At 37.9% G+C, this 15,140-nt stretch overlaps 1 protein-coding gene across 14 annotated transcripts in view; it reads left to right on the top strand.

Moving 5' to 3' along the window:
- rdgB (retinal degeneration B) overlaps positions 1-15,140 on the top strand; it is a 426,224-nt gene that overhangs the window by 346,413 nt on the left and 64,671 nt on the right. For 10 of the 14 annotated variants that reach the window (XR_011332907.1, XR_011332905.1, XR_011332904.1 and 7 more), the window contains 6 exons: positions 2,632-2,736; positions 4,239-4,418; positions 8,570-8,732; positions 12,297-12,514; positions 13,773-14,013; positions 14,136-14,245. Coding sequence is in view for 10 of the 14 variants with exons in the window: in XM_069830175.1 (XP_069686276.1) it covers positions 2,632-2,736; positions 4,239-4,418; positions 8,570-8,732; positions 12,297-12,514; positions 13,773-14,013; positions 14,136-14,245 (1,017 nt within the window). In the remaining 4 variants the exon portion in view is untranslated. Of the gene's footprint in view, positions 1-2,610; positions 2,737-4,238; positions 4,419-8,569; positions 8,733-12,296; positions 12,515-13,772; positions 14,014-14,135; positions 14,246-15,140 lie in introns of all 14 variants that reach the window. The other 4 variants (XM_069830170.1, XM_069830176.1, XM_069830174.1 and 1 more) reach the window with 3 other exon arrangements.

Raw genomic sequence — 15,140 nt, 5'->3', positions numbered from 1 at the left:
TCAATATGTCACTTAAGCGGTAAGAAGAGGGAAATTGTTATGTGTGTTAGGTTGGGAATACTGAATGTTGAATTTTAGACTTTCCGCGGATTGGTTTTGTGCGGAAACCAAGCAAACACGCACGATCTCGCACAAAAATCCATATCTGTTCAAATCAACTGAATTCTATCTTCTCCCTGTACACTACTGACATAAGTAATCCTGTTCTGGTTTTCTATAAAGTAAATTTATAGAAGTAGTGTTTATAATTTCGTAATAATTAATAATGACTTCTGTTATTTCTTCACTTGTTTAGAATAACATCGTACATTCACTGTTACATACGTGGTACAGTCATTAAGTTCTGACACTGACGCCTGAAGGGTAGGCACCCACAAGAATCTGGATGTCTCAGAAGATGCCGCGCGATACGGCGTACACTTAAACAGATCGACATCCTCCCTCAATATAGTCACCGTTGGCCGCTATGCACGTCTGCCAACGTTGGTGTAGCTGCTGGAAGCACCGCTGAAAGATGTTGGCAGGAAGATGCCGTACGGCTTCTCTTTTGGCAGTCATGACCTTTTCGGCCGCATAAAAATTACGCCCTCGTAGGATTGATTTCATGAGGGGAAAGAAAAAAAATCGCATGGTGCGAGATCAGGTGAGTACGGAGGATGTGGCAAAACAGCAACCTGTTGCCTTGCAAGTTCCTCTTGGACAAGGATGGAGCGATGTGCAGGGGCGTTGTCGTGTAGCAACAGCCAATTCTTCCTATGCCAAAGCTCAGGACGCTTATGACGAATTGAATTGCTTAAACGGCCAAGAATCTCTTTGTAGACGATCTTGTCTACAGTTGCACCTTGTGGGATGAATTCTATGTGAACAATTCCATTTGAATAAAAAAAACTGTTAAAGCATCACCTTGCCTTTTGACCTGTCTTGTTGCGGATTTTTCTGTCGTGGAAATAATGGCGTTTTCCAGGTGGCGGATTGTCGCTTCAGTGGCGGATCGTAAAGGAAACACCATGTTTCGTCTCCAGTTATGATCGGTTATAGCAGTTTCGCCTAATTTCTGACAGAACGTGACGTTTGCCCGTTGCTCAAACTGCAACATACTCGAGTTCCGATGCGCGCATTCAAATCACCGTCACAACAAAGACCGTAGTTCTGCTTACAGTGCATGCACTCAACTGTCTCTTGTTGGGTCGAGAGACTAACTGACAAGGTATCATACCATGGCGCCACCTATGCGCTATAGTGCACCACAACGCCACTATGCGCTCAGTATTAGAACTTAATGACTGTACCACGTATGAGAAAATGTCCACTCACCGTTAATGTACATTTTTCTCATAACTCTTTTGAGGTTTCACCCTTTACCCACTTTTAAGGGTTTCTTCAACTTGATAGTAGACGAACGCGAACTCAACATGTTGTCCTCCACAAGGACAACAGAACACATCACATTGACCCATACTCTAGGTGTGATTCGAACACACAACAGCTAAGTGCAGACTACACTGTGGCCGGAACTTACTGGACGGTATTGGTAGTATCCTCTTTGATAACAATAGACTGTGACTATAAATTAAGACTTTATAGTAGTATTAAGTTTTTTGACTTGTTCCATGTTCTAGCTGTGAAGCAATGTATGAATACCATGGAATGTTGTCCACACCTGTGGAGTAACAGTCAGCGCATCTGGCCGTGAAACCAGGTGGCCTGGGTTTGAATCCCGGTTGTGACAAGTTATGTGGTTGAGGTTTTTTCCAGGGTTTTCCCTCAACCCAATACGAGCAAATGCTGGGTAACTTTCGGTGCTGGACCCCGGACTCATTTCACCCGGCATTATCACCTTCATTTCATTCAGACGCTAAATAACCTGAGATGTTGATACAGTGTCGTAAAATAACCCAATAAAAACCGTGGAATGTTAATAAATACAATACAATAGAAATTAGTGTTAGTTCCTTCAGTTCACAAAGAGTGCTGTAACTCTCGAACCTCTGTCATAAGTGTAGTGGTATGAATTTTCTTTAGCATGGTAATTTTACATTTAATATCAGTGGTACAATTTGTTGAAAATGTTACACAAATTGACTGGGGAATGAAGTTGCGAAGATCAAAGAAATTAGTAGAGAGACCAAATTTACATCTGAATTAATAGTTTTATAATGTATGTCACATAATTTGCATTTATTTTATAATTATGAAATGAGTTATGGTGATGTAGCATTCTCTTACAGTACAGACGTCTCTTACAATTTTCTCAGCATTAGCAGAAATTTAGAGTATATAAAACAAAATGCTTTTTAAAAACTTGAAAATTTGTTTTCTCTGAACACAAGCTTGTAATGTAGTACAGCATCATGTGCATTTAACATCTTTGGATTTACCGAGAAAAGTATTATCTCATATAATACGAATATTTGTATAAAATTCAATAATATTTACATTACAGATCAGTAAAAATACACCTTCCCTGAGGAAGTGGTGACTGAGCATACATATCAATAAGGAATTCAGTTTATATAACTTTATATCCATTGCTATTAAAAAATTAATAATTGCATTTCAGTACACGTTCTCATGTTGTACTTTTGAGTAGAATTTTGTTCGTATTTAAAGGGAAATTGTATGTTCATGCAGAGGATGTCGGCGATACGACATCTTTGGCAAAATGGAGTTCCTTGGACCTTCTGACTGAGGAGGATCTAGATGCCACGTCTCCTACTGTTGTCATAGACAAACAAGGTGAGTTCCAGCTGAACGGTCGCTTCTCATAGTCTTTATTTTTTATTATTATTATTTAGGGAAAACGCGAAAATTTTACTTGAAGCAAGTAAAGTGATAGGTTTGGAAGTAAACCCCAAAAAGACGAAGTATATGATTATGTCTCGTGACAAGAATATTGTACGAAATGCGAATATAAAAATTGGAGATTTATCCTTTGAAGAGGTGGAAAAATTCAAATACCTTGGAGCAACGGTAACAAATATAAATGATACTTGGGAGGAAATTAAACACAGAATAAATATGGGAAATGCCTGTTATTATTCGGTTGAGAAGCTTTTGTCATCCAGTCTGCTGTTAAAAAATCCGAAAGTTAGAATTTATAAAACAGTTATATTACTGGTTGTTCTGTATGGTTGTGAAACTTGGACTCTCACTTTGAGAGAGGAACATAGTTTAAGGGTGCAAATCTAGTCTTTCAGGTGAAGGTCCCTGTAAAGCAGAGTTGAATAATTTCAAGGGAAAAATTGTTCCGGGGCCGGGTATCGATCCCGGGACCTCTGGTTGAACGTACCAGCGCTCTACCACTGTGCTACCCAGTACCAGCGCTCTACCACTGAGCTACCCAGTGGTAGAGCGCTGGTACGTTCAACCAGAGGTCCCGGGATCGATACCCGGCCCCGAAACAATTTTTCCCTTGCAATTATTCATAGGTTAAGGGTGTTTGAGAATAAGGTGCTTAGGAAAATATTTTGGGCTAAGAGGAATGAAGTTAGAGGAGAATAGAGAAAGTTACACAACACAGAACTGCATGCATTGTATTCTTCACCTGACATAATTAGGAACATTAAATCCAGACGTTTGAGATGGGCAGGGCATGTAGCATGTATGGGCGAATCCAGAAATACATAGTGTTAGTTGAAAGATCTGAGGGGGAAAATACCTTTGGGGAGGTCGAGACGTAGATGGGAGGATAATATTAAATTGAATTTGAGGGGGTTGAATATGATGGTAGTGAATGGATTAATTTTGTTCAGGATAGGGACCGATGGCAGGCTTATGTGGGGGCGGCAATGAACCTACGAGTTCCTTAAAAGCTATTTACACTACAATTTTTAAAGAAAGTGCGTAGATACGTATTATATTTTATTAGTTTAATTCGAGTATTGGCGTTTCACGCAATCATTTGAATTTCCTTAAATCCCCTGTCATTCTGTTTAGGATCAGTGTGAACAAAATCATCGGTCATCTGTTGATGACAAGTATCAATGGGCAGAGAAAAACTAGGCATACTTTTTCGATCTCTCTGCCCACCACTTTTCGTTTATTTAGTAAGAATTATTTTTGTAATATATTAAATCTGAAACAAATCATTTGTCAGTATTTTAATTTAAGACCGTTGTAGTGTCAGATATCTCCTTTATTAAAACTAACACTGGGCAAATCACACTGAATTTTGTGTCAGAAGTGTTTGTCAGTGTTTATATATTAGTGTGTGTATCACGTGTGGTAATGTCCGGCAGCAGACAGCATCTTCTCGCAGTCCTTCCTGCAGAGAGTGGTCAGTGAGCGAAACAGGACAATAGCAGCGGGCAGCAGTGTGGATGTGTCTTGTCCGGGGTCTCCCATCATGACCCCCTCCCACCACACGAGTTGCAGCATCACGGTGCTCATCATGGTGCTTCACGCAGGCAGTGTTCTGGGTGAGTAAGCCCTCTATGTTACCAGTCGTAATAGCGTTCACTTGCTGATGTAACATCTGTGGAATACAATAAATTAAATAAAAAAAGAAAGAAAATTAAATTAAGGGCTAGCCTTCAGAATTCGTCAGCATGTTAGTTCTTATGCTTGTGCTTCATATTACCATCTATAATCCCAAAGCGAAGAGTTAAGCCATGGAACCAGACATGTCTACCCCAATGCATAACCCAGTAAGCACTTACAATGACTTTGCTTCTAGGTAACAGGTTTTTCTTATTTCTCAGTGATAAAGTAGCCGTAAAAAAATTATGTAGGCTATAATATATAGTAAATTGTATTATACAATAATATCGATGGTGTTCAGTTAAAAGGGGCTTATCCCACAAAAGAAAAATTTTTCAGAAACAGCTATAATTAAATTTTAACACATTCATTCATTCATTTATTTTATTCCATAGATCTTACATGAGCAATGAAGCTTTAAGATGTGGAAGATGTCAACATTTTGCAATATTACAATTACAATTTTTACAAATTTTTATAGTTTTACAATTTAGTAATTTTCTACAATTTTTACAATTTTGTACAATTTTTTTTTACATTTTTTTTACATTTTGGCGAGATGTAGTGAGATGAGATGAGGTCCGAGGATTCGCCAAAATATTACCCGGCATTTGCCTTTTCGGTGGGGGAAACCTCGGAAAAACCCAACCAGGTAATCAAATCAAAGGGGTTGATGCCAAGGACTCGCCATAGACCATCCGGCTTCAGTCCCACGGCTGGGGAAAACCTCCGAAGAAACCAAAGTCCAAAAGGGGGATCCAACCCAAGCCCGAACGCAGCTCCGGATCAGCAGCCCAGCGAGTCTGCCGACTGAGCTACATCGATGGCTCTACTAAAAGTATACAATACATAGCCAATCAGATTATTAAATTTACAAACGCAAACGATCATTCATAAGTTGAGCTGTATTATAATACAAAACAATTTAATTAAATTTAAGGCATAAACAATTCAACCAGTTGTGATATACAGAAATTGATAATACATATCATGCAAACTACTTCAAATTACAAACACAAACAATTTATCAGTAGAGCTATATAGATTACTAGTTAGTTACTTTATATGAAGGAATGTAAATATGATTGTCAAAAAAACTCTTCACGTTTCGTAATTAAATTTTTAACTAATTTACATGAATTGCAGCAAAAAAAAAAAAGTTACATATTTAAAGATAAAAACACATGTTAGGTCAATAATACAGTGTTCATTGCTTTGATAAAATACATTACATTTTTTAAAAAAGTTACATTTAAAAAATGAGGGTTAAGCCCTTTTACCTAAACACCATCGATATACAGGGTGATTCACGAGGATTTACTGCCACCTACGGAGCTTATTTCCGAAGACATTCTGAGCAAAAAAAAAGTCATATAAACATTTGTCCTAATCTCAATATTTTCAGAGTTACACTAATTTGAAGCTGTTTGTAAAATACCATTATTCTTGAGTTTTAAGGGTGAAAGAATATTACAGACAAAGATTGAACTATTCAGTAGTATCATTTCTTTAATTAGCTAGTATTCTGAATTTTAAAGGCATGTTGAGTCCGATAAGTATAGTATAAATATCAAATATGTGTAGGTTTATTACAGTCAAATTATTTATTGATAGTACACATGTTGACCCATTTATTACAAGTTGATACTATCTATACTGACATGACTAAAGCATTTGACAAGATTAATCACAATCTTCTCTTGTCTAAATTAAATAATTATGGTTTCTCACAACAAATGTTAAAATTAATGACATCATATTTAATAAATAGACAGCAATATGTTAAATACAATCAATGCGAGTCATATATTACACTGCTGATTCTGGAGTACCTCAAGGCTCAAATCTTGGCCCACTATTATTCTTGATTTATATTAATGATTTGCCTAAAGTAATTAAATATTCAAAATGTTTACTTTATGCTGATGATCTAAAGATATTCAAATCAATACAAAATACGTCCGATCTAGAATTACTACAAATTGATATCAACAATATTTATCAATGGCTTTTAAATAATAGGTTAAACTTTAATACAAAAAAATGCTGTTATATGACTTATACAAGGACTACATCTTATTTAAGAGGTAATTATACATTGAACGGTGAACCATTACAACGAATATATTGTGTAAAAGATCTCGGAGTAACTATTACTTATAATTTGACTTTTCATAATCACATATTTAATATAACAAATAATGCTTTCAAAAATCTGGGTTTTATTATTAGAAATTCAAAAACTTTACAGAACACTTCGACTTTGACACTCCTTTCTTAATTGTCATGTTCGCGCTAAATTGGAATATGCCTCTGTAATTTGGTCACCCACTTGCAAATCACATAGCAATCAAATTGAAAAAATTCAAAAACGATTCTCTAGAGATCTGTATTTTAGAAGATATCATTGTTCAGCCCTCCATAACAAAATTTCGTACAACAATCTACTTGCTGAATCTAATTTAATGTCTCTTGCCAGTCGTAGATTACTTGCTGAGCAGCTTTTATTGTATAAAATATTCAACGGTCTACTGGATAACAGCGAAATATTATCACAAATCCAGATTAACGCTAGAACATCACATTTAAGAAATCGTCAATTGTTATATTATAAAAAACCAAACACTTCAGCACATAAAAATTCACCAGTGTTAAAAATGTGTTCAAATTTCAATGAAATATGTAAAACATGGGATCTAGATTTCTGCATTTCTTACATGGAATACAAACATTTTCTTATTAATATACTGAAGGTTGTTGATTTTATATAATATTGCTATTTGTTACTCTGTAATTTACCAATTATAACTACATTTTACATTTTTGGCTATGATATCTATATTTAACTATTTTTCATGTATTTTATTTTGTATTTTTCACTTTGTATCTATATCTGTATCTCTTATTTAGGTAGTATCTATTTATCTGTTCTTTTTTTTTTTTTTCTTTCCTTTTCTCATTTTCCATTTTAATTTGTATTTACACTTGTATCTGTTTCATCTCTTTTTTTTTTTTTCCATGTTATCTATGTTTTTTATTTTTTGTAAACGAATATCTGTACTGTCTATTATAATTGGGGCTTGCCCTGTTATAGGCATAAATAAATAAATATTACATGAAATGGTGTATAAAAGTTTCTGACAAACGTTTTCGCCATAACCATGGCATCTTCAGGTGAGTTAAAATTTTAACGATTGTTTTAGCCTGAATATTTTAAGTGTTCATCATGTGTTATTGTGTTCTCCTTTAATATGACCTGAAGATGCCATGGTTATGGCGAAAACGTTTGTCAAAAACTTTTATATACCATTTCATGTAATATAATGGTTCAACGTGTGTACTATTGATAAGTAATTTGACTGTAATAAACCTACACATATTTGATAGTATTCTGAAGCTAAAAATGTGTTTTGAATTCCATAGTTGCTTCGTACAGAATTTTTTCTTTCGATTTTTAACTACAAAATTACATTTTCTTACTCATTTATCACAACAATTGTTACAAATGACGCCACTCTTGTAAATTCTTTAAGACTACATTAGGATGTATAATTAAACTGTAAAGAATCAAGTTCCTAAAGTCGTATGATTTGTAAAAACTTTTGTGGCAAGTGCATAAGAATGATGTAATTTTTGTAATATTCTTTTACCTTTAAAACTAAACAAAAAATTGTTTTACTCAGAACTTCAATTTAGTGTAACTCTGAAAATACTGAGGTTAGGATAAATGTTAATATGACATTTTTTTGCTCAGAATGCCTTCCGAAATAATCTCCGTAAGTGACGGTAAATCCTCGTGAATCACCCTGTATACATAATTATGCATCAAATTTGTTTAATATCTGTATACAATATCTGCTTTATGTTGTCAGTAAACCGTTGGATACATTAAGAAGATTGATTGATACAATATCTGTGCTTTTACTTCTCGTAGGTCATTTATTTTTCCATTCACTGTTATTAAATCACCATATAATTATTATTTTAATTGGTGATGCATTGGTCAGTGAGAGACAGATATCCCCGTCCAACTATTACACCCTTTTCTACTGCTCATATCCACACTGTTATTGGGCTGTTATGGTTACAGATGCTAACGTGGATTTGACAGCAAAGAAGTCTGACATTACGACCTTCCGAGGGGCGTTCGAATCTGTGATGAGGCAGCACTATCCCGCCATGGTGGGCCACATCGCCATCAGATTAGTTTCGTGCCCCTCCATCTGTACAGAGGGTCTCGGGATTCTTTCTAGGTGAGTTGCAGTTTTTCTGGTCAAGTGGCAATGATAGCTTGTGCTGTAATTTTTGGGTGAAATTAATTATTAATTTGGAACATTTCTGCCTTTTCTTGAGCATATAATTACCAGTTACAGAAACGATGACTAGGCAGTGTCTAAGGATGACTGTACCATTTGCAGGCATGCACTTTTGGCTTATGTTGTCCAATCTCTGTCTTAAAATTGCTATGAATTTGGTTAAATACAGTCCCTGGACTGGAATATGAAACGAAGTACAGTCCGCGTCACCGTTTTTGGCGTGTGAAATAAGTAATGGGAACGTTAAGTGCAAGTGTTTTACATTTGCCGCATTCAGTCTGACAACTGTGTTTGGCAAATGGCTGATGTGATTTGTATAGGGAGTGGTACCATTCTCAGCTGCACTAGCAACATGCTCACAAACTGGGCATTATTTATCTAGGACACACGCCAAAAACGCTGGTGCCAGCTATACTGCACTTCCTTTGCTTGTAGAAAAAATATGCTAAAGAACTGTATTAAATATACCACCAAGTGTGCTGTGAGCTGGAAGCCATCTAGACTTCTGAGAAGTGGAATTTAAGATAAGATTTCTTTTCTCAAAAGAGGAAATCCAGTGGAGCTAATAGTAACTCTACGATTGTTTGACACTGAAGTTTTTATATAATAATAATAATTAGAAAGTGTAAGAATGTAGTAAGATAGACATAGAAACAATTAGTTAAAGAGAATTAAAATGAAGGAACATCTGAACAAATGAGAAGTGGAAGAGAGAGAAATTGGAAGTGTAATGAAGTGAATTGGATCATTCATGTGAATCACTGTTGTAGGTTGGGAATAGCATCATGGGTACTACAACTGTAGAAGTATTTTAGATATACGAGGGGGATCCAGGAAATAACGACCGTTCACGCATACCCGCCGTGCAGCTGACTCCCCCTTCCTTGTTTGAAGGTCAACTGGCTTCCTTAACATGTGTTCTCATAATGTTGTGAGTACTGGTTGCAACAAGTCGCCATTGTGCATTTTGTGTTACTTCAAAATGAACGACGTGATTGATAATCCCGCTGACTGTGAGGTGAGGAGTGTGATTCGATTTTTGAATGCCCGACATTTGAAACCTGCAGAAATTTACCGGCAATTGAAAGAAGTGTATGGTGATACTGTAATGAATGAAAGAAATGTGAGAAAATGATGCGAAATGTTCAACAATGGGCGAACAAATGTCCACGATGAAACTCGACCCGGACGCCCATCACTCATCACAGAAGACCTGAAGACTAAAGTGAACGACAGAATCTTGCAAGACAGGCGCACATCACTCGACGAATTGCATATTGCCTTTCCTGACATTTCTCGTTCTTTGCTTGGTGAAATTGTGTCGCAACATCTTGGCTACCACAAAATCTGTGCACGATGGGTTCCACGGCAACTGAGTGACCAACACAAAACTCTGAGAATGGCCTCAGCATTGACATTCTTGATGCGATATCACACAGATGGAGACGCCTTTCTTGATCAAATTGTGACTGGTGATGAGACCTGGGTGTCTCACAACATCCCAGAGACCAAGTGCCAATCACGTCAGTGGCATCATCCCTCATCACCCAAGAAACCGAGAAAATTCAAACAGATTCTCTCAACACAAAAAGTCATGGCTACTGTCTTTTGGGATCGCAAAGGTGTTCTTTTGCTGGATTTCATGCCAAAAGGCACTACAATCAATGCAAATCGTTATTGTGAGACTTTACGAAAACTACGGCGAGCCATCCAAAACAAGAGGCGAGGAATGCTTTCGAGAGGAGTTGTGCTTCTTCACGACAACGCCCGCCCGCACACTGCTGCTTCAACTCGAGAATTGCTGGATCAATTCGGTTGGGAAATCTTTGATCATCCGCCGTACAGTCCAGACCTTGCTCCTAGCGATTTTCACCTTTTCACTAAGCTGAAAGACTTTCTGGGTGGTACGCGTTTTGGAAGTGATGAAGAGTTGAAGAAGACAGTGAATACCTGGCTTAATGAACTGGCGGCAGAGGAGTATAACACGGGAATTCTAAAGCTAGTGAACAGATACGACAAATGTTTAAATGTAGGTGGTGATTATGTAGAGAAGTAAAGGAAGCTTCAGTTATGTAACACACTTTGTTTTTTCAAATAAATATATTTTTTTTAATTATTACAACAAAACGGTCGTTATTTCCTGGATCCCCCTCGTAAGTATAGGGAAATAGGTAGTAAAAGAGGGAATTTGGGAGTGAAGCGAAGAGAAAGAGATAAGTACGTGAATAAATAGAGGAAAGAATAATAGGGAAATAATAAGTGATGTAAGTGTTGTAAAATAGAGAAAATGGAAACGTAGACAGATAATTTACGAAAAGAAAGCTGGAAAAAAATTATTAAGAGTAGGTAGATTTGAGAAAAGAGAATAAAAATAATGAAAATAATTAAGGAAAGGAAAATGCAATATCAAATAGAAAAGCGAGAAATGGAAGGGAGACAGTCTGAGTATGAGAGAGAATAGAAGAGGATAATGATAGCAATTCAGTTAAAACAGAAGAATAGGAAGTAATCAGGAAATACTTGGCAAATAAATGTGTTAACATAAAAGGGTGGTATATATTAAAGGGATCCAATTTTTTTTTTTTTACGGTTTCATATTGTGGATTTTATTAGTAACAACAATGTAATTTATTCGTCACAACAATAATTCCTTTCTACAATTCACCTTAAACGCTCTCGCCAACAATTGGATCTTCACTCAACACCGTATTCGTTATAGCACTCCACCGACGACAATGACAATTTACTTGGACTATTACGCACAACAATGAACTGTTAATCTTAACTAATATTTACAAAGCACTATTTACAAATCAGAACTACCAGTTCTCAGTTCACAGTTCTTCTATCTCAGTCACTCGAGTTCACGGTATCTCGAACCACAGACCTTCAGAGACAGTTCACTGTACTCGAACTCGGGTCCCTCCAACTGCGGTCCACTGCACTCGAACTCAGGTCCCTCCAACTGCGGTCCACTGCACTCGAACTCAGGCCTTCGGATGCTGACGCAGATGCGGACGCACACTCGAGTCGAACTCCGGCTGGCTTGCTTGCTCTGGCTTACTCCCTGACTGAATAACTGAAAACTCTGCTCCAGTTCGCTGGCGCTTCTTCTTTTATAGCAAAATCATAGTTGCGAGAATTTTCTACAGGTGTGTAGAGAATTATCTCGATATCTCCACATCGACGGACTTCTGGAATAGTCGGGAAGGTCGTTCCACATTCACTGCGTTGAGTAGCAGCTGCGCGCGCAGCCTCCCATCGCGTGTAGGCTCCTTTCCCCTTTCCCCGTGAAGCCCGCGCGATATGCTCTCTCGCGGGACGCTGGTCGTGAGTTCGAATCTCACGTCGCTGTCACAATATGTAGAGAAATCATCGTCATTATAGGTGGGGTTTCTATGAAGTATTTCAAAAGCGAAGGTCATACAAAGTAGTTATAATTACGCAAAGTGACACTCACTGCCTTCTCAACCTGACACCGACCTGTGTGCGTTGTTTCAGCTTGAGCCCTTACAGCTTCGATGTGTCTCCTTCGTGTACAGACACTCCGCACGTGACGCACGACTCCATACCCATCGGTGCCATCCCCATATTCGCCAGCTCAACGCCCGAGTACCAGGATGCTGTGTCCAGAATCATCAATGGTGCGAACACTGTGTACCAGGAGTTCATCAGGTCTGACGAGGGTCAAGGGTTCAACGGTCAAGTTTGTTTTGTTGGTAAGGTCACTGTTATTCACACTGTCCTCTTTCTGCCCCTCTACCTCCTCCTCTTCTATCTTTCCTCTTATTCTCTTTCTGTGACTTTTTCCCTTCCCATTTCTTCATCCCTTCAAACTCAGCCTTGTCCCTTCTTTTTCTTCCTCATTCTGCTTCATTTTATTCTCTCCGCTTTCTCCTTTTCCTGCCCCTGTTTACCCTTCTCGTTCTCGCCTCGCTCTTCTATTTCTGCCTTCCCCTCATTCCCTTACAGTAGTTTCCTACAGACTTGTCCTCATGCCTTCTCTCACTCTCTTTCTATCTTGCTTTTCTCCTCTTCATTCTGCTTTCTCCTAATCTTCTCATCCTATACTATTCGGCTAATGCTTTTTCCTATTATTCTCCTGCTCCTTATCTCCTCCTTCTACTTTATTATTATTCTTCTTCTACTCTTGCTCTTCTGCTATATTCTTTTTCTAATATTCCTGCTCTTTTATTCTTCTCTTCCTGCTCTCCCCTTATTCTTTCCCTTCCACTCCTGCTTTCCTGGGAAGTGTCCTATTCTTTCCCTGCTTATCCTCCATCTCTCCTGTTATTCTTATTCCTTCACCCGCGTTTTTCTGTTATTTTTTTCCTACTCTTGCTCTTCTGTACTTCTCATTCTCTTCTCTTGTTATTCTTTTTCTGCTTTCCTGTTATTTTCCTCCTCGTCTTCTCCTGCTTCCCTTCTGTTATTCTTCTCCTATTCTTATTCTTTTCCACTCTCCTGTTATTCTCCTCCTCCTCCTGGTGTCCTGTTATTCTTTTCCTCTTCGCATCCTCCTGTTCTCTTGTTATATTTATCTTCCTGCCCTCCTGTTATTCTCTTCCTCCTCCTGCTCTCCTGTTAGTCTTTTCCTCATCTAGCTCTTCTATTATTCTTCTCCTTCTCTACATACTTTTCTGTTATTCTCCTTCTACTTTCTTATTATTCTTCTCTTCCTGCTATCCTGTCCTTCTCCTACTCCTGCTTTTCTCTCCTCGTGCGCTGTTATTCTACACCTCCTTCTACTATTCTCCCATTTTCATCCCTGTTCTTCTTATTCATCTCCTTCAGTTTGATTTGGATTAAGGAGAGGTATATTAAAATTCTATAAGTTGTATATTTTCGAATATTTCCAGTAACAACATTGTAATTCGCCAATGCAGTCTAAGATTTAAAATAATTTAATCAGTAAAGGTAAATGAAAGTATAGCTGCAAGCTGTGTGGTATTAATGACATGTTTGGTTCGTTCACAGGTGATGGCGTAGGCTCAATTCTAGGCTATGACTCACTCTGCCGCTCAGTTCAGTACCAGTCCCGCCATGACAGTGAGAACAGCATCCTGGATACTGACGGCCCTGCTGTGGATGAGGGCGACAGCGTGAAAACCGTCCACACAGGTTATGGCGCAGAGGGTGGACAGCTCAACACCGAGGGGCTTTACCCCAACAAACACCTCACAGCACCAGCCCCTCGGAGAAGATCGTCTTCGACAAGGTGAGGGCTGTAGCGAATCGAGTAATGAACAGTTAGATTAGTGCCCTGTTGTGTGTAGATTTATTGATTTGGTTGGTAACGATAAATATTTGAGTTGCAAATTTTCATTCCTTTGGCTTCAGTGATCATCAGTGCAAGTTAGAATTCGAAGTGAGTGATTTCTTCATGTTCGGCAGTCCGTTGGCGCTGGTTCTTGCCTACAGGAAGATATCCTCGACAGACGACAAAAACAGTGAGTACTAAAAGAAACCATTGTATTACAGCAGTGGAGGAGGTAGGGTTGAGCAACAGAATTACATGTACTGTATAACCAACGTTTAGCAGAGTAGTAGAAACTAGTTTCAAGGTACATCTTGATGATCGAACAAATATATAGCCATAAGCTGTGCTGTTATTGGTAGAAAATAACCTATAAAGGCTGTGCTATTGTTACAAATAAAATTATTCCAACCGATCAGGTCTTTGAAGGATACTAGTTTAAACTTAATTTAAAGCCTTGAAAAATTTTAATAATTATTGTACATAAAGTTGTTGTTGTTGTTGTTTTCTAATGCCAGGCGTTTAACAATAAAGTCATTTGACCTCTTGCACTCCAATATTTTTCAAAGATATTATCATGACCAGCCACTGAAGCACAGATTTTGAGGTGTTCCGAATCCATTTCTTGGTTTGAGTTGCACAATGGGCAGTTAGGGAACTGATATATTCCAATTCTATGCAGGTGCTTGGCCAAACAATCATGGCCTGTTGCCAATCTAAATGCAGCTACAGACGATTTTCGTGGTTAAATCGGGAATTAACTGTGGATTTTGATGCAGGGAGTTCCATTTTTTCCCTTGGGATTGAGTTATCAAATTTTGTTTGTTGAAGTCTAAGTATGTAGATTTAATAAATCTCTTCACAGAGTAATACGTAGATTTAGTAACAGGTCTGTAAGTAGCAGTGCTGCCCTTCTTTGCTAAGGCATCCGCATTCTCGTTTCCCAGGATTCCACAATGGGATGGTATCCATTGGAATACAATTCTTTTATTGAGTGATATTAATTGAGAGAGCATTTTAGTTATTTCTGCTGTTTGAGATGAAGGTGTGTGTTTAGAGACTATTGATAGAATAGCTGCTTTGGAGTC

Source organism: Periplaneta americana, chromosome 7 (assembly GCF_040183065.1).
Source record: "Periplaneta americana isolate PAMFEO1 chromosome 7, P.americana_PAMFEO1_priV1, whole genome shotgun sequence".
NCBI lineage: Eukaryota > Metazoa > Arthropoda > Insecta > Blattodea > Blattidae > Periplaneta > Periplaneta americana.
This window is presented reverse-complemented; position numbering and strand designations above follow the sequence as displayed.